Source organism: Sciurus vulgaris (genome assembly GCF_902686455.1).
Source record: "Sciurus vulgaris genome assembly, chromosome: 5".
Classification (NCBI taxonomy): domain Eukaryota; kingdom Metazoa; phylum Chordata; class Mammalia; order Rodentia; family Sciuridae; genus Sciurus; species Sciurus vulgaris.
The window spans coordinates 74525539-74545862 of NC_136465.1; the positions used below are offsets into that span (position 1 = coordinate 74525539).

The 20324-nt window shown below is 38.3% G+C and overlaps 1 protein-coding gene across 1 annotated transcript in view; it reads right to left on the minus strand.

Moving 5' to 3' along the window:
* The window catches only part of LOC306661051 (antigen WC1.1-like), a gene marked incomplete at its 3' end in the record, with an annotated part of 301199 nt that overhangs the window by 35767 nt on the left and 245108 nt on the right, over positions 1 to 20324 (minus strand). Inside the window, 10 exon segments of the mRNA XM_079139880.1 lie at positions 353 to 416; positions 420 to 568; positions 571 to 666; positions 4747 to 5061; positions 6126 to 6339; positions 6343 to 6440; positions 6517 to 6609; positions 14742 to 14853; positions 14857 to 15059; positions 15148 to 15456. Coding sequence (XP_078996006.1) covers positions 353 to 416; positions 420 to 568; positions 571 to 666; positions 4747 to 5061; positions 6126 to 6339; positions 6343 to 6440; positions 6517 to 6609; positions 14742 to 14853; positions 14857 to 15059; positions 15148 to 15456 — 1653 coding nt within the window.

Below are 20324 nucleotides of genomic sequence, written 5' to 3' on the forward strand. Positions count from 1 at the left end.
GTCTGTCTTTTGAAAAGTGCTGCAAACAGTGTGTGTCTGGTAATTTATATGTAATCCTAAAATCTGTAAATTAGAGAAACAAAATTATGAAGATTGATTTTAAGTGGAACGATCCTCCAAAAAACCTATCTTGTCAAGAAAGAGAGTTCAAAAAGGAAAGGACAATATTTGATGTTTGCTAGAGGGAAAGAAAATGAAGCCCATCATTCACAGCTATTTCAAACACTCGGGGTCTATGAAAGAATCTCTCAGTCCTCTCTGGACCATTCATCTCCTATTGCCCCAAGGGTAAGACACTCATTTCCTTAGAATTTTTCATTTTCCACTACAGTGGGGAATTCACTGGCCATACCTGAGCAGATGACTCCTGCATCCTCACTGTGTGAACAGTCGTTTTGAATCCAGCCCTCTGAGGGTCAATTCCACAGATGGGACTCCTCTCCTGTGCACTTCGGATTCTCCAGCCAAATGGGCCCTGATCCCTCCCCAAAGTGTGCCTGGGACATGGCATCGAAGGCCACTCCACAGCCCAGCTGTCTGCAGACCACATGGGCCTCACTCAGGTTCAGCTGTCATCACAGACAGTGCCCCAGGAACGCTGGTGAAGGATCTCCACTCTGCCTGCACAGCGACTGCCCCTGTCCACCAGGCGCAGTGTTGGGGTCTCTGAGAAGAATCATGTCAATGGTTGTATTTACAAAGAAAGTGAGAAGGGTTTTCTTGTCCTGTGGTATTCCCTCCTCCAACCAAGCAGTTGGCAGCATCTACTTTCAGAATGCAGGGTTTGCTGGGTAAGACATGGATTCATTCATTATACTAGGGCAGCAGCTAAACCTCAGTTCCTACCATAATGTGTTGGAGAATTAATTGTAAAAAAATAAGAAATGGAATTTACACACTAATCTAGTGAGTAGTCTCAGATAGAAGTTATTATGTAGGCCCTATCAGAGTTAAGCTTGTTATTGGTAGAGTTCTGCATATGATGTGACAAAAACAATTTGAGAGATGCCAGGATTTGAAAGTTTCTTTTTCTTAATGATTTCTAAGAGCTACTGGAAAGGGCCAGTATCTGAATTGGTTTCTGATAAAGCACAAACACTTGAGTACCAAAGGCCTGAACTTTGGAAGGATCAGAGCACAGGGGATGGAGTAGGAAATGAGGATGAGATTATCAGAAGTCTCAGGTGTCAGCCATGAATCCAGGAAAAAAGTGTAATGATATAAGCATTGAGACTGAAAAATGAATGAATCATAAGACAAACCATAGTTAACTCAATATATTTCACTAATAATTCTGGGCTTCACAGTTCAAATATGGATATTTAATTTCAAATTTATGTTCACTTTAGGTAGATTGGGCAACCTCCCCAAATAGATGATGTCAGATATTAACATTGCCCAATTTCCACTAGGAATCATAGAATGTTACTTGTTCCTCCAAATATATCTAATCTATGCTTGAACATCCTGCCAGGAGTTCTTGATGAGGAGACAAATAGCAGAATAGAAGTACCCTTTTTTGCCACTGTGAGTGAAAAGAGTCAGGAAACAAAGGGGAAACTGTATTCTGGGAAGAGAAAGAGGAAGAAACTGGGAACCAATAAAGAAATGATGAGAAATCTTAATGATATGGGGAAGCACTAAGGCATCTCAGAGAAAAGTACAAACTAATTTACAAGTTCAACTCCAGCTGCCTGGTGAGGGGGGCAACCTGCAAGCATAAGGTAAGCTGGAGAGTGCAGACAACCCGATGGTGTCAGCAGACCAGCAGTCCCACCTGTCGTTCTTATAAGCTTTAGATCAAGTTTGGGGAATTGTTCTGAGAGGGACTCCTCCCACACAAGAGTTTTAGAGAAGGAAGTCATCACATTGCTCAGGAAGCGCTCAGATGCTATAACTGGGGGCCATCTTGAAAAGGAGCCTATTGTAGGGCTTAAACTTCTCTGTAATTATAAAATATGGATGGATCATAATTCAGGGTCCCTGGTCACTCCTGCACAGTGACTGGTAGAAGAAGTGAGCACTGTGCAGTCTTAGATAGGAAGAGTGACTGCCACAAACATACTGAGAAAGTGGCAGAGAAGGGATTAGAGAACCCATGGATGCGTGGTCCTTTTCTATGTGGACAGGAGTGATTCCAGTCTCATGTGGTTGCACATGGAGGCCAGGTCTGAGAGCCCAGAGACCACATCTGGTGATTGGCCCCATCTCCAGGGTGGAGCTCAGTGGTTTGATTGCTTACACCACTTTTCACAGGCATTCCAGGGATTCACCATGGCTAGGACACTGGCATAGCCCCATGGGCATGAGGCCTCTGGAGCATCCAGCTGGGTCCACAAATCACTGTGGTGACTTTGACTTTTGCTGTGTCCCCAAGTATGCGAACAGAGCCCCTGCATCATGAAGATGGCCGGTCCCATCATCAGTCACTAACCTCCATGGTAGGATATGAGGAGCATGGAGCAGCCAGCTTATCACACCAATTCCTGGCTCATTTTAATGGGAACTTAAAGGAATTACAATTGGTTTTGTTTTTAGCCTCCTAACTCCAAGACCAGAAAAAGGTGTCTACGTGTAAGTATTTTGTCTGGGAGGAAATTGACACAGTTTTTCTTTTTAATATCTACATTATTATATTTTCATTACTACTATGTAGTTAATGCATTTTAAAATTCTTTAAACAGATTTTGTCTCTTCTTTCTCATCTTTTCATTCTATAAAATAGTTTTATTCTCATTTTTATTCCCTTTCCTTCTTCCTTTTGTCTTTTCCTTTTGCAGTTTTCCTTTACAAATTAATTTTCCTTTTATTAATTTACTTTCTTGTTCATTCTATATTTATTCTTCCCCTTATCTATTGTTACTTTGAGTTTAGTTGATGATAACTGTATTTTTATAGCTGATTTATGTTCATGTTCATGTAGTAGTTACTGTTCTTATTTATTTTCTTCTTTCTGAGTTATGACGGTGATTAAGCCAAGAACTTCCAACGTGTTGGCTGTGCATTGCCACTGAGCTACACCTCCAGCCACTGAGTGAGGTTGTACCTTACTGTAGCTATGACCTAGCCCTGCTCAAGCCTTGGTAGATGTTATGGTTTGGAAGTGAGGCGTCCCCCAAAAGCTGCTGATGAAACTGTGCAAGAAGTTTTAGAGGAGAAATGGTTGGGTTATGAGAGTCTTAATTCAACAAGTGCATTAATCCCCCATGATGGGATTAATGGAGTGGTGATATTATTCTTATCTTTGACTGACAGAAGAGACCAGGGAGTTGAGTGTACTTGAAGGGAGATGATTATAATGGGGCATCATGTTGTTTAATCAAGATAAGAGGAACCTGTGCAATCATGAGAGTGAAACACTGAGAAACTGATAAGGGAAAACATTTGGAATCTGCATGAGGATGAAATATCTGGAAAAGAAGCATCAAGAATATGTGCCATAAGGAGAAGAGGCAACAGTCAGAGAAGGAATAATGCAATCAAGATCTCAAGCTGGACAGTTAGTGATGGTCAATGATGTGGCCATACATGGAGATGGAGCATGAGAGAGTGCTTCAAAGGGAAAAAGTCAGGAATGGAGAGGCCAGGATGTTGTCTCAGTTGTGTTCAAAGATGCTGGCAGCACCAGGAACAGGAGACAGAGGAATCTGGTAAGCCTGGTCCTGCAACTTTCCTGGATGAGGGGGAGCAACAGAAGAGAGTGACACCAACAGAAGTGGTGGCTGATGCCACCTCATGGGGCAAGCTTCAAGTAGCTGGACATGGAGAAAAATAAAAGAAATTGCTAAAAATGATAAGAGGCAGGAGATACATTCTAAAATTTGGCCAGAAAAAAGTTGAAAGGGAAATGCAGAACATTCAAATGATAAGGACATCATTGTTTTCAGAGGACAACCAGGTTTTTGTCAGAACATGAAACTGGAAGGAACATTATAGGTCTTAAGAAATTAGAAGATGATAGGCTCCAATTTCCAGTATGCCCCATAGAATGTTTTCTGGGAGAGGCATGAAGTGGGCATATTAGTTTATAATATAAAGGTTCAGAGGAGGTAGTATCAACCAACACCACTGGGACTGTGAGGTGATGAATTCAAGAAGAAATAAGGGTAGTTCAGTCCCCTCATCTCACAGCAATTCCCCACGCTGTGCAGAGAAGATGAACACATAGCTTTTCAGCAGGAGCATTATTGGGGCCATGCCTTGGAGAGGCCTTGAGGTCTTCTCATTCATCTAGGTAGTCGTACATCTCTCTCCCACACGCTTCTGCTCTGCTCATGATGGGATTTTATCCAGGTCACCATGCTCCTCCCATCTCAGTATTTACACTAATCAAATGGTCTACTTTCTTCCTTCATGGACCTCTTTAGGTTTCAACCTAAATATGATTTCTCTTTTTCTCAATGTATATCTGAAGTCCAATTATTCACCCTCTCACTAAGGAAATAAATGTTATTTAACATAACCTCAAACTGCATTAGTTAATTGCTTAGAAAGTTATCAGAGTATAACGTCATACTCCCACATGCTCAGTTCAGTCTCTGGCACTTTTCACATAAATTGCTATCACCGCAGGTTTCCTTACATCTTCCTTTAAAACAGGATTGCAAGAGGTGGATCAAGTAATCTCTATCCAGTATTCATTTTTCAGACTTATTTCTACTCATCCATTATGCTTGAATATATGAAACTTTCTTAACAACCATCTACAGGCATAGGACAAACACCTAGAAACAGACAGAAGGTCACCTGTACATGTGATATAAGCTTCCTCCTTTGCAGAGCAAGACTGGTGTTTCCAGGGGTCAGAAGGACACTGCCAGAGAGAGGTATCAGTTTTCCGACAGCGGATTCCATCTACCCAACGGCGTCTAGAACCTTCCCGGGAAGAAACCAAGAAATCCAGACTCCCAGTGTCCCCACAGCCAAGGTGTCTACAGATCAAGGACAAGGTTATGGCTTCCATGGGGTTGCGGCAGACACTGCCCCAGGTCTGGTTGTAGAACACCTCCAGCCACCCAGCACACTCCTGGTCCTCGCTCACCAACCTGAGGGCCAGGAACTCTAAAAGCAAGAGGAAGAAAACAGGGCACAGTGAGTATTCAACTCTTACTGTTGCTTTTTCTTTATTCCTAAGTAGTGAGTGCTCATTGCTGACTCTGCTGAGGAAGTGCCCACAAGGTGGAAGACTGGAAGTTTTGTCCCTGTAACCTGTTTTACTAACTTGTACCTCTCTGTTTCCACACAAAGTAATATTAGCAAATAAACAGGTAGTAACACTAACCTGGGGGCTCTGAAGGAAGTAAAGTATTTATTATCTGGCTAACTATCTAACAGACCCTAGAAAAGAAGGGTGAACAGAGGGGTGGCAGAAAAGTGGAGCTACAAATATGTCCATTCCCTGATCTTGGGAGCCTGTGAATATTTTACCTCATTGCAAAAGGGCTTTTCAGACATGATTAAGAAAAGAATTCTTTCATCGACTATCCCTGATTAGTGGGTGAGTCCAATCTAATCATATCCTTAGACCTGTATCTGCAAAAGCAGAAAATCCTTTCTGGCTCTCATCAGAGGGAGATGTGAACATGGAATTAAGGTCAGAGGGTTGTGATACTGTTGGTTCAAAGAAGGAAGGAGCCATGAGCCAAGGAATGCAGGCAACTTCTAGAACCTGCCAAAAGGAAGGAAATGAGTCTTCCCAGAACTTTGGCTGAATGCAACCTGCTGACACCCAGACAGACCTAGGTCAGACTTCTAACCTACACACTGTAAGATGATAAATTTGTGTTGTGTTGAGTCACTCAATCTATGGTAATTTGTTAGAGCAGAAATAGAAAACTAATTCAGTGGCTCAGGGCGTAACACCTACAGGTAACAGAAGGGTGGGAACTGCTTTAAATGGACACTGTAGAGAATGATTGTGTCAGAAGAGAGGGCTGAGGAGGAAGGAGCAGAAGCTCAGCTGCTGCAGCAGGAAATGGAAGCACCTTATCTTCTTCTCTGCTGGAAGGACAGGCACTGTGGGAAAAGTTTCCTCCCCCTCTGCCTGTCAGCAACTGCCTGGCTCAGATGCCATCCTACATGCCCTCCTTTGCCCTCCCAGCCTGTGCACTGCGTGCACCAAATACCTGAGCAGATGACCCCCGCGTCCTCCTTGTGCCTGCAGTTGTGCTGTCCCCAGCCCTGGGAAGGGCACTGCCACACGTGGGCCTCCTCTCCTGTGCAGTTCAGCTCATCCAGCCAGATGGGCCCTGACCCCTCTCCAAAGTGAGCAGAGAAGGTGGCCTCCAGGGCCACTCCACAGCCCAGCTGTCTGCACACCACGTGGGCGTCACTCAGGTCTCAGCTGTCATCACAGATGGAGCCCCAGGAGCCCTGCTGCAGGATCTCCACTCTCCCTGCACAGCGACCACCACCATCCACCAGGCGGAGCTCTCTGCTGTCTGGGGAGAGACAGGGTCATGTCAGTGGGCGTTTACACAGGGAAGGAGAAGGGTCTTGTGCTGGGGCCTTGCTCACCTGAGCAGTTGGCAGTGTGTCCCTCTGAGGCTGCAGGTCCTGCTGGGTCAGACCAGGAGTCGTTGCACTGGGGCAGCAGCTGGGTCTGGTTTCCTACAGAAGGGGTTAGAGAAAGGGAAACTGAATTAAATTAGACAATAATCTACTGATGGCATCTGAGATGAAAACTCTAAGGAACAATAACTTCATATCTTCAGAACTGATCTTCTAATGGAAATTTCTGCTTTGCATTGGGTTAGACTTTTTGTTTTATGCTCACTTCTAGGAATGACTTTAGGAAAGTGGGAATATATCAGTGCTGTTTGAAAGCATTGCACAGTTCCCAGGGTGGCAAGAATTTTGGAGTCAAGTTCAGAGAAAACTAAAATCTAAAATCAGCTATTTTACCCTTGAGGCATTTGTCATTCAGAAGTAGTAGTTGAGACTCTGAAAATCTCAGCATGTTTGACTGATTTCCTTGGTAATCCACAAGCATAGTAGAGTTTGGACCAAAGAGGAGGAATTCTGTTAAACTTCCAGAAAACTTGTATCATATTTTGTGAAATAAAAGTGGAGTTTTTTTTCAGGGATGGTACCCAATTTCTAACCACTTTAATTGCTTTTATTTAAGGTGATTTAACCTAAGCAAACTGCATGGAAGAAGCAAAATAAAGCCCTTTCTGAAGGTTTTTGTATGATTTTTCTATACAGTGTCTATCCATCAAAAATACCACATAAAGAAGAGGTTAGACAGAAAACAAAAAGTAAAAAAGGAGAAAAAAAAAGGAAATATTTTCATATAATTAGTATTGGTGTTTCCTTATTGGTAATTTAAACAATTTTGATAAACATTGTATTAAATGGCATGATGTACATCTTGGCAGAAAAATGATAACAAAAATTCAACAAATATTTGAGAGTCATGTGTTAACTAAAAAGAAATAATAAAAAAAGTCAGTACCTAAAAATAGGAAACCAGAGGATAAATGTGACAACACTGTAGATTAATGCAAAAGAGAAATAGTAAATGGAAGAACACGGGAAATTACAGAGTGAAGCACAGAAAGACGGAAGGATAGGAAATATAACAGGGAACTAAGAGACACGGTGAGAGAACCTAACATTCTAATACTCTACAAGTTTTAGGTACTTAAGGTCACTATTTTAAAACATTTTTTGGTTCTTTTTAGTTACACATGATAGCAAGAAGTTAAGAAAGATGTGTGTTTTGTGATTAACTTTTCTAACATACATAGTTTAAATTTCTTTTCTGGAAAAGAGTCAAAGTCAAATTTCATTTATGTAGAACAGACTCAAACATCAGTTTACAAATTCTCTTATTACTTACTTATTTTGCTTATAGCCATAGCTCAAAATGAGAACTTTTTGTAAAATTATTGGTGTGTATCCTTCAAAAATATCATTATCATGGAATACAAAGGAAAATTAAAAGAATTTCATAGTAAGAAAGATAAATAAACATAGAATTGAATGTAGCACATCACCATATATTTTTTTTACTGTGAATATCATATGTAGAAAAATTAGTAAAAATCTGAACATGATTAATACACTATATAATCATATTATATCAAAGCTGATTTATGGAATTTGCTGACAGCAAATTTTTGAAAATATTTTGGGAGTAATGGGACATATTATCCACCTACTTGTAACTAGTCATTCAGAAAGATTTGATATATTTAGGCATAAATGAGGCAGAAGGAGGGAATATAGTAAAATAGTGGCATTTGGAAATCTGGTTTACCAATACCTGGGAATTTTACATTGTCCTTAAAACTTTTCCAGAATTATTGGATTAACATAAATAAATAAATAAAATGAAAGAAAGAAAAAAGGAAAACCAACTCACCTACACACATACAAAAAATAAAGGTGAAACAAATTGAAGTCATTCCTAGGATATTTCACCAAAAGAAACATTAATAGCATCAAACACAAAAACACTATTTTTGATAGCATATCAAAAATGCTATGTATAATCTCTGAGAGAAATTAGACATATACCTTGTAAGTCGATTATCTTCATATTCGTGTGTAGTCCAAATCCAGTGTCAACCTAAATACTATCATGTTTTTAGTGGCATTGAATATATAAAGTGGTTTCTAAAATTTATATGAAATGCATACAACCGAGTATGACTAATGCACTAGGCAAGAAAAACTACACAATTAAAGGAGTTAAAGTAATCTTTAAAGGAAACTCACTCAGACATGCTATAAAGCTGTAATAACGAAGGAGGTAAGTATTGCTTTAAGGATACACAAACAATAGAACAGAACAGAGTATAGAATGAGTAACAAAATCTGCACCCTGTTTACTTCAAAGGTGACCCTGGGATGGGATAAAGCCATTTCAGTAATAATGCTGAGAGACAACTTGCTGTCCAAACAATGTGAAACTTTTCTTTACATCATATGCACCTTTTCAATTTCAACTCCAAAAAGTCTGTATAATTATATGTAAAAGAAAAGTATTTAAACATGTATAAGAGACCCAGGGGGAAAATTTTTATCAACTTAGAGTGGAAAAGTTATATTCAGTGTATATAAAATATTAATAAGTTGACTTCATTAAGAACAACATTTGATGTTTGAAAAAATAAATCAAATTGATAAACCCTCAGCCACATTAACGAAGAGAAAGAGAAAACTCAAATCACTAAAATTCATGATGAAAAAGGAAATATCACAACGGACATGACTGAAATACAGAAGATAATTAGAAACTTTTGAAAATTTATACTCCAATAAAATAGAAAATCTTGAAGATTTTGACCAATTTGTAGAGACATATGATCTACCCAAACTGAATCAGGATGACATACACAATTTAAACAGATCAATTTCAAGCAATGAAATAGAAGACACCATCAAAGCCTACCAACGAAGAAAAGCCCAGAACAAGACAGATTCTCAGCTGAATTCTACAAGACCTTCAAAGAAGAATTAACACCAATACTCCTCAAATTATTCCATGAAATATAAAAGAAGGGAACCCTTCCAAACTCATTCTATGAGGTTAGTATCACCCTGACACAAAAACCAGACAAAGACATATCAAAGAAAGAAAACTTCAGACCAATATCCCTGATAAACATAGATGCAAAAATTCCCAATAAAATTCAGGCAAATCGCATACAAAAACATTAAATGTAAGGGTAGTTTTGATTTGCATTTCTCTAATTACTAGAGATGTTCAACATTTTTTCATATATTTGTTGATTGATTGTTTAACTTCTGTGAAGTGTTTTCTCAGTTTTTTAGCCCATTTGTTCATTGGGTTATTTGTACTTTTGGGTTATTTGTATTTCCATCAAAAAAAAAAAAAAAAAAAAAAAAAAAAAAAAAAAAGAAAAGAAAGAAAAATGTTCAACATCTCTAGAAATTAGGGAAATGCAAATCAAAATTACCCTAAGATTTCATCTCACTCCAGTTAGAATGGCTACAAGCAACAATAGGTGTTGGCAAGTATATGGGGAAAAAGGTACACTCATACATTGTTCGTGGCATTGCAAATTGATGCAGTCACTCTGGAAAGCAGTATGGAGATTCCTTAGAAAATTTGGAATGGAACCACCATTTGACCCAGCTATCCCACTCTTCAGCCTTTACCCAAGGACTTAAAATCAGCATGCTACGGTGATGCAGACACATCAATGTTTGTAGCAGCTCAATTCACAATAGCTAGATTGTGGAACCAAACTACATACCCTTCAATAGATGAATGGATAAAGAAACTGTGGTATATATACACAATGGAGTATTAGTCATAAAGAAGAAGAAAACCATGCCACTTGCAGGTAAATGGATGGAGTTAGAGAATATCATGCTAAGTGAGATAAACCAATCCCCAAATCCAAAGGCTGAATGATTTCTCTGGTATGTGGATGCTGATACATAATGGTGGGTGTGGCAAGGGGTAAGGAAGCATGGAGGAACTTTGGATTGTGTAGAGGGAAATGAGGGTAGGGGAAGAGGTAGGGTGAAGGAGAGATGGTGGAATGAGACAAACATCATGACCCTATGTACATGTGTGATTTACATGAGTGGTGTGACTCTACTTGGTGTACAACCAGAGAAATGAAAAACTGTACTCCATTTGTGTGCAATGAATCAAAATGCATTCTGCTATCAGGTATAACTAAAGAGAACAAACAATAAAACAAAACAAAATAAAACAAAACAAAAAACCCCCTGAAACATGTTAAAAAGATAGTTCACCACAATCAAGTAGGGTTCATCCCAGGAATGCAAGGTTGGTTCAACAAACAGAAATAAATAAACATAATTCATCAAATCAATACACTTAAAGACAAGAATCATATCATCATCTCAATAGATGCAGAAAAAGCATTTGACAAAATATAGCACTTCTTCATGTTCAAAACACATGAAAAAATAGGAATAGGAGGAACATACCTCAACATTATAAAAGCAATCTATGGTAAGACCAAGGCCAATATCATTTAAATTGCAAAAAATTGAAAACATTCCTTCAAAAATGGAATAAGACCGGGATCCCCTCTTTAACTACTTCTGTTCAACATAGTCCTTGAAACTCTAGCCAGAGCAGTTAGAGAGATGAAAGAAGTTAAAGGAATACGAATAGGAAAAGAAGAACTCAAACTATCACTATTTGCTGATGACATGATTCTATAATTAGAGCATCCAAAAAACCCCAACAGAAAACTTCTAGAACTAATAAAAGAATTCAGCAAAGCAGCAGGATATAAAACCAATACCCATAAATCAAATGTGTTTCTATACATCAGTAATGAATCCACTGCAAGAGAAATTAGGAAAACTATCCCATTCACAATAGCCTCAAAAAATACAATACTTGGGAATCAATCTAACAAAAGAGGTGAAAGACCTCTTCAAAGAAAACTACAGAACAGTAAGGAAAGTAAATAAGAGCTTAAGAAGATGGAAAGACCTCCAATGTTCCTGGATAGGCAGTATTAATATTATCAAAATGGTCATACTACCAAAAGTCTATACAGATTTAATGCAATTCCTATTAAAATCCCAATGCCATTCTTCATAGAACTAGAAAAAGCAATCATGAAATTCATTTGGAAAAATAAAAGACCCAGAATAGCCAAAGTAATCCTTAGCAAGAAAAGTGAAGCAGGAGGCATCACAATACCAGAACTTAAACTGTACTACAGAGCAATAGTAACAAAAATGTCATGGTATTGGAACCAAAACAGACATGTGGACCAATGGTATAAAATAGAAGACACAGAGACAAACCTTCATAAATACAGGTATCTCATACTAGACAATGACTCCGAAAACATTCATTGGAGAAATGATAACCTCTTTAACAAACTAGGAAACTAGGAAACTAGGAAAACTGGAAATCTATATGTACCACAATGAAATTAAACCTCTTTCTCTCTGCACAAAACTCAATTCAGAGTGGATCAAAGACTATGGCAGAGACCCTGCACCTAATAGAAGAAAAAGTGGCCCAAATCTTCACCATGTCAGCTTAGGTACTGGCTTCCTTAATGAGACTCCTAAAGTGCAAGAAGCAGAATCAAGAATTAATAAATGGGATGGATTCAAACTAAAAAATTTCTTGTCAGCAAAGGAAACAATCAATAATGTGAAGAGAGAGCCTACAGATTGGGAAAAAAATCTTTACTACATGCACCTCAGATAGAGCACTAATCTCCAGGATATATAAAGAACTCAAGAAACTTAATACCAAAAAACCAAATAAACCAATCAAAAAATGGGCTAAGGAAATGAGTAAATACTTCACAGAAAAGGATCTACAAGAAATCAACAAACATATGAAAAAATGTTCAACATTTCTAGTAATAAGAGAAATGCAAATCAAAACTACCCTAAGATTTCATCTCACCCCAATTAGAATGTCAATTATGAAGAATACAGGCAACAGTAGATGTTGGCAAGGATGTGGGCAAAAAGGTACACTCATACTTTGCTGGTGGGGGTGCAAATTAGTGCAACCACTCTGGAAAGCAGTGTGGAGATTCCTTAGAAAACTTGGAATGGAACCACCATTTGACCCAGCTATCCCACTCCTTGTTCTATACCCAAAGGACTTAAAATCAGCATAGTACAGTGATGCAACCACATCAATGTTTGAAGCTAGATTGTGGAACCAACCTAGCCACCCTGAAACAGATGAACGAATAAAGAAAAGCAAAGGCTGAATGTTTTCTCTGATATGCGGAAGCTAATTCACAATACGTGTTGGGGGCAGGATAGGGAAGAATAGTTACTTTTTATTAGATAAAGGAAAGTAAAGGGAGGGGAGGGTGTATGGGGGAAGAATGATAGTAGAGTAAAACAGATATTATTACTTCATGTACATGTATGACGGCATGACCAATATGATCCTGCAATGTGTATAATCAGAAAAATGAGAGATTACGCTCTATTGATGTATGATCTATCAAAATATATAAATGCATTCTACTGTCACATACAACTTATTTGAACAAATAAAATAGAAAATTAAAAAAAGAAAATATAAAAAAACCCATAAATAACCCAATCAATAAATGGGCTAAGGAACTGAACACTTCAAATTGATCAACAAGCATGGAAAAAATGTTCAGCATCTCTAGAAATCAGAGAAATGTAAATCAAAGCTACACTAAGATTTCATCTCACTCCAGTCAGAGTGGCACTTATCAAGAATACAGGCAATAATAAATGTTGGTGAGGACATGGGGGAATAGGTACACTCATATCGCTGTTGTTCTGCATATTGGTGTAACCACTATGGAAAGCAGTATGGAGATTCCTTAGAAAACTTAGAATGAAACCACCATTTGACCTAGCTATCCCACTCCTTGGTTTATACCCTAAGGACTTAAAATCAGCTATACTAAAGTGATGCAGTCACATTAAAGTTTATAGTAGCTCAATTCACAATATTTGAACTATGGAACTGACCTAGAATCTCTTCAATGGACGAATGGATAAAGAAATTGTGGTATATGTACAAAATGGAATATTATTCAGCCTTAAAGAAGAATGAAATATGGCATTTTCCAGTAAATGGATGGAGCTGGAGAATATCAAGTTAAGCAAAATAAGCCAATCCCAAAAAATTAAAGGCTGAATGTTTTCTCTGATAAGTGTGTGCTAATTCACAATAAGGGGGCTGGGACTAGGGAAGAACATAATTGCTTTGGATTAGGCAGAGGGGAGTGAAGGGAGGGGAGTGGGTATGCATATAGGAAGGCTAGTAGAAGAAATTGGACATTATTACCCTATGTGTGATTGCATAACTGGTGTGATTCTACATCATGTACAACCAGAAGAATTAGAAGTCATATTCCTGGGCTGGGTTTGTGGCTCAGTGGCAGAGTGCTTGCCTAACATGTGTGAGGCACTGAGTTAGATTCTCAGCATCACATATAAATAAATAAAATAAAGGTTCATTGCCAACTAAAAAGTATTAAAAAAGGTTATACTCCACTTATGTATGATGTATTAAAATGCATTCTACTGTCATATATAACTAATTAGAATAAATAAAAAAATAAAAAAGAACAACATTTGACACCTGAAAGAACACCCTATTAAGATACTGAAAATAAAGGACAAGGGTTAAAAACCTAATAAAATACATACACATTTGCATCAAAAACTATTGTCAAGATAATTTGTAGGATCATTATTTGGGAAGTCAAGAAGCAACAAATCTTAATATCACTTGAATGTATCAATACATGGTCATGTGGTCATTCAGCAGAAAATTCAACAGCAATAAAAATAAATGAAGTTCTGCTACGGATAGCAATGGGTGAATTCTAAGCACTATGTGTTGTCAAAGTAGACACAACAAGAGAAGATACTGCATGATTTTACATAAAGCTCAAAAGTTGACACAAATATTCTTTGGCAGCAGAAGTGAAAGTCTTCTTTGGAGAAGAGGAGGGCACAGTAACTGGAGGGATGCACAGGTGACTTCTGGAAGCTGCTGATGGTCTCTGATGGTCTAAGGTGAGGAACTTGATGGAGCTTTCTGTACATTATTCTCTATGAATTTCAGTAAAAACTAATGCTTACTTGAAACTGCTCCTCTTAGTACCTTTTGACAGTGCCAGAAAGATGAAGGGGCATTGAGAAGAACCAATTTCACCAAAAAAATGTCTCACTTTTGACAAGTCAGCTCTCCACACTGCTCTGAAACATGTAACCCAAGTACCAGTCTTACCTGGTACCCTTACCTGAGCACACCACAGAGGCTGTGTCTCCATGGGCACAGGCAGGAACACCCAGGGCAGTCACAGGGAAATTCCACAAGAAGGACTCAGACCTGGAGCAGTGAAATCGGTCTCTTCAGCTCTCATCATCTCCTTGTACAAAGTATGCTCCTATTGGGGTGGAGAGGGCGACCCCACAGCCCAGCTGACGGCAAACAACATTGACGTTGGCCATATTCCAGTGGGAGGCACAGAGTGTTCTCCAGCCTCCAGACGTCTTCATCTCCACTTGACCTTCACACTGAGAGCTGCCATTTTTCATGAGCCGAACATCTGTATATCCTGGTATAAGACAGGATTTTAGCAACATTTCACATTTTTCTTACCCCCACCAGAGTGTGCAAGGAGGTTAAGTCCTGCTGAGTCTCACCTGAGCAGACAACTTGCACAGCCCCTCTGTGGTGGCAACTGCCTCCAGGACAGGGCACTCTGGGGCAGAACCATAGCCCAGGCTCCTGTCCCTTACACTGGAACTCTTCAGCCCAGACCTTTTCACCAGGCTCTCTGAAGGGCAGGTTCCCCAGGACGGATGCAGCCTTGCCACACCCCAGCTCTGCACAGATGACCTGGGCTGTGGTTAATGTGAAATTCCCATCAGATACTGGAGTCCACTCTCTTCCAGAATTCACTGTCACTCGCCCCGAGCAGGGTCCACCTCCTCCATCCAAATGCACAAATCCTATGGAAGAAAGTAACTAACAAAATGAGTATCTTTGCTTGGAATTGGGAGGTGTGTGTCACAGGCAATGCTTGAGAACTTTTCTTTTCCCAGGGTGTGGGAAACGGGTTGAACAGTTGGTATCAGAATGGGAATACTATGACCAAGCATGTGAAGACGAATTTAGGAGGAGGAATTTAAAAGGTCAATTCTGAATGACTGACTGAAGAAATGAATATATGTGACTCTGTGTGTGTGGTGTATGTGGTGTGTGTGTAGTATATGTGTTTTTGTTTTCTTCTATATGAACATATTATCCTTCTTATTAAAAAGATACCCGTGTTTTTCTGTATATCTATCTTTGTCAGTCTACCTCCTTAATTTTTCACTGTTTTATCCTAAAAAACTTTTAGTTCACTGAAAGATTTCCAACTAAGTTAACATTTGTCAATGAATGAAAAAATTAAATATGTATTAAAAACTGATAATTTATATTTATTTCCCATTTAGGGATGAGGAAAGAACCCTCTAAATATTGAGACTGAGATGAAACCAAGTTATTGTGACTAAAATATACAGGGTCCTTTACATCATACTTTCTATTATGGGACACAGAAAGAGAATTTAGAAGTAGGATCAGAAGTTTAAAAAAAGAAGTTATCAAGATATTTGAGCCATTTTTTTGCCTTTTGTTTTGAGAGATTATTTTGTTATTAATAAGTAGAGTTGGAAGAAGCCATTAGATATCTATCAAAGTTGATCAGGATGTGATTTCAAGTATGGATTCAGACCTTTGGGCAGGCATCTAACCATAGTATGGAAAAGTAATGTAATAGTAAGTTTATGTCATAAAGAATTTCAGCAGGGAATTCTTTCTCAAGAGAATAACATGATCAGTGACTATTTTCCAAAGTATGCCTTCAAAATGGAATAAACATCAAAAGCATTGATCTACTTTATTAAAATTTTTACTTAAAGCATTAAAATTAGAATACTACCATTTCTGAGATTGATATATTTCTATCAAGTGTGGATTTGTGACCTTGTGACTGCAGGATCATTTTAATTTATATCATTATTATAGAGGAGTGATGACAATGTACCTTTCTTGGAAAGTCACAATGAAAATACAAAATTTCAAACTGAAATCACTATACTTTAGGATGCTATGTTTTAAAGAGTATGAGACCTGCAGGGCATCATAAAAATCAGCTACCAATATTGTTGTCCAGTGACAGGAACAATAAAGATGAGCCTATAAAACAGAATCCATGACTGTAGGCTCTGTCTGTGGATGAAACCAGGTCTTTTTCTCTGTGGATTCTGTTTCCACTCAGTTACATCTCCAGACTAGAGGTTAACACCACCACCACAAGTTGTGCATGACTGATTATAGTTCTAGCTCAATTAGATACACAAATTTGTCTGCTGAAGCACTACTTCTTTTGTATCTTCTTGTTTTTTTTTTTCATCGTGTATGGTATATTTCTAGCTCCCAAGATATAGAATATCTCAATTGAGGTAGAATAACATTACTTCCAAGTTCTATCTGAGAGAATTCAGTGGAATATCTGATTGCAGTGTCCTCCAGTTGAAATATTATGTGGGTATGTTTTCCTCAGGCACTGAATTCTTTTGCAATATCAAACCTTTGCAGGGAATTTTGTATACTTTCCACTAATGAAAATTGGAATTTCAGATGAAGAAATAGATCACCCAATGTAGGTTTCACCTTTAATCTTCCACTCTTCACAGATCAGAGGGCGCTAATCCATTTGTAGCCTGAGAGAGTGAAGACTAGAATTCATACAGTACATGTACTCAGACTATCAGTTGAACACCTGTCATTGCGGTGAACAGATTCTGAGTTGTTCAGAGGGCAGTATTGTTGCAAACTCAGCAATATTTTAAATTTATCTTTAAAACTATATTATCATTTTCTAGGCATTTTTATTGAAATAGCATTCATCCAGAAACCTTGAAACATCTTTTTTTTCAAAAATACCTGATTTATAGATCAGAGTTAGCTACCATCTACATAGAGATGATCCCCATTTGTTATTCAAAGGTATTGAATTACTCTGTTGTATTTAATGAAATATAAATAGAACAGTCAACGTGTGGTTTGGGGGCAGGTATACATTGTTTTGTAAACCCAGATCCCCTGATTCCAGAAGGTAGGTATTACTATGGTCTACATAGTTCTTCAGCTAAAAGGCATTTCATATATCATAGTGGTTTAGAAATCCTCATTAGTTCTATTTGCAAATATACATATCAGTTTTGGTAATATGTCAGTGTTATAAAGGGATTTGGAGAAAAAAAACCGATTTCCCTTCTTCATCTACATTACCAGATGGTTGAGGTAAATAGTACCACATTTTATTGTCTACCTTTCCTTACACTAGGCTTGCTTATACAAAATATATTCTAAAATAATTTTAAGGATTGTGTGTTCAAAGTCAGCCTCAGCAAAAGTGAAGCACCTGTAAGTCAGTGAGACCCTGTCTCTAAATAAAATACAAAATAGGGCTGGGGATATGGCTCAGTGGTTGAGTGCCTCTGAGTTCAATCCCTGGCACCCCCTAACCCCCCATTTTTTTTGTTTTTAAACTAAGATGCCTTATTGAACATATCACTCAATCTGAACAATCTACAGTTGTAAAATCCCAGAGGTCTGAATGTTGAGGTTGGTTCTTTTGGTCCTTTAGTGCATGGACCAACCATTTGTTCAGAGTAGGCCTTCTTCTGAAATCATGGATGAGATTATACCAATTGATTTGATATAATCAATTCTGCCTAAATCAGCAGAATTTATCCAGAATGGTCATTTTTCAAGGTCTCTTGAAAGCATTGGTATGCATCTCTTCCTCTGAGTTATAAATGGTAGTTACAGTGGAAGCTTCTTGAGGCATAATATGAAGCAAACCTGTGTCTATTTTTGAAACATAAAAATTAATATTAAAAATATAATATTCAATGCTGGGTCCATAATCCTTATTTCTGTATCTACCTGTCTCCTCATCCATCACTCCACAATCCTACTATTCTGTTTAGGGCACAGAACTGTGTGACCTGAGTACATGGGAATGTCTCCATCAGACGTTGTATTTGGCCAGGTAGAGGTCCATATAGGTCAAGTATCCTCCTTGAAGAGCAAATTTTCCCTGTACTTTGGGCTGCCGAGTCACCTTTGAATGCCAGAGGAGGTAGCATGACCTATCCATCAAGGCACAGCAGGAGTCAAGGAGAGTGGTCATTGGAGGCCCATTATGACTAAAAATACCTCTGCCTGGGAAAGGATAAAAATGGGGCAGAGGGGTCTCCAAAGAAGACACAATCTGATATAGGATTGTATATAGGACCCAGTCCTGATATAGGAGACAGGAATATAAAGAACATGTTGAGAGTCTCCCTCTATGTTTTCTCATTCAAAACCTATACCCCAATATGCCATGTTCCAGAAATGTTTTTTGGTTCTAGATATGTATATTTTAAGGAAATAATGTGCTTTGTGGAACTTTACATCTAGCAAGGAGAAAAATAATTTCAAGTCATTCGAAAAAATTACAAGACCTGTGTGGAAAAAAAAAAAAAGGAAAAATTCCACCTACAGAAGTGTATTGACTAACATGAATCATTCTCACTGGAGTAAATTAAAACACTTAAAAACACAGATAATACACATTTTAATGGGTAAATAGATATGCTGGTGTATTTATACATTGTGTTATCTTTGTCTTCTCAAACATGCTATTTCTTTTTGGTGAAAACTTCCAATATGCTTTATTCCAGCTCTTCAAAATATAGTTTGTTATTGTTTTCTGTAATCACCCTACTGTGTAATGGGGCACCAGAATGTTCTGCTTCTATCTAAGCAAAACCTTTTATTCATTAATCAATCAGTAGCCTTTCATTTCCATCCTCTACACTCTCCAGCCTGTGGTAATCACAATTCGTGTCTCAAATTTGATAATGTCAACTCTTTCAAATTTGACATACAGTGAGATAATAAGGCACTTGTCTTTCTTTGCCTGACTTATTTCACTTAACCTAATGATCTCCAGGTCAGTGGATTCTGTAGTAAATGAAAGAACTTCATTCCTTTTCTTTTTTTGCCATTTGTGTAAATGTACTTCATTTTACCTGTTTATTAATCAATTGTTGGACACTTTATTTCAATTTCTTAGCTACTGGTTAGTAGTGCTGTCATAAACATGGAAGTACAGATGTCTCTTCAACATCCTGATTTCATTTCCTTTGGTTATATGCTCAGCAGGGGATTGATATATCATATGGTAATTTTTTTGAGAGGCTCTTTGATAATGTCTTTGTATTTCCTTTGTGAAAGCTTTTTGTATTCTGTATTTTTGATTGGAAGTTTTTTTCTTTTGGTTCTATGAAAATCTCATGGCACTCACTTCTGGTCTATATGTTTACTGCCATTAGGTGAATTAAGACAACCTTATGTGTCGTTTGTTTCTTTTCTCTTGAGACTCTTTATCTGTCATCTTTGAGTGCTGTATTATAATATGTAAGGAGCCCAAATGTCCAGGTCAAATCTGGGTGCCCAATTAATTTTCACCTTCAAGCAGAGACCTAAATCTCCCCATATTGTGCTGCCCGGGGTCTTTGGGGAGGAATGAGGTGGGTGGTCCTGTGGCCACATTGCTGCAATGCTATTGCACAACCTGAGGCCACAGCTGCTAGGACAACACAGAACCGGGGAGGGACCAAGCCCCTCAATGCTCTGAATTGCTTACTGCTGAGGTGGACTCAAGGTCCAAGACTCCTGGAACCAGCCACAGGTGCTGCAAGTTCTTCTTGAGTCTGTCCCACCAGCTCACAGGTCTTGCTCTCTCTATGAGCTCTGTTTTACACTTGAGTCT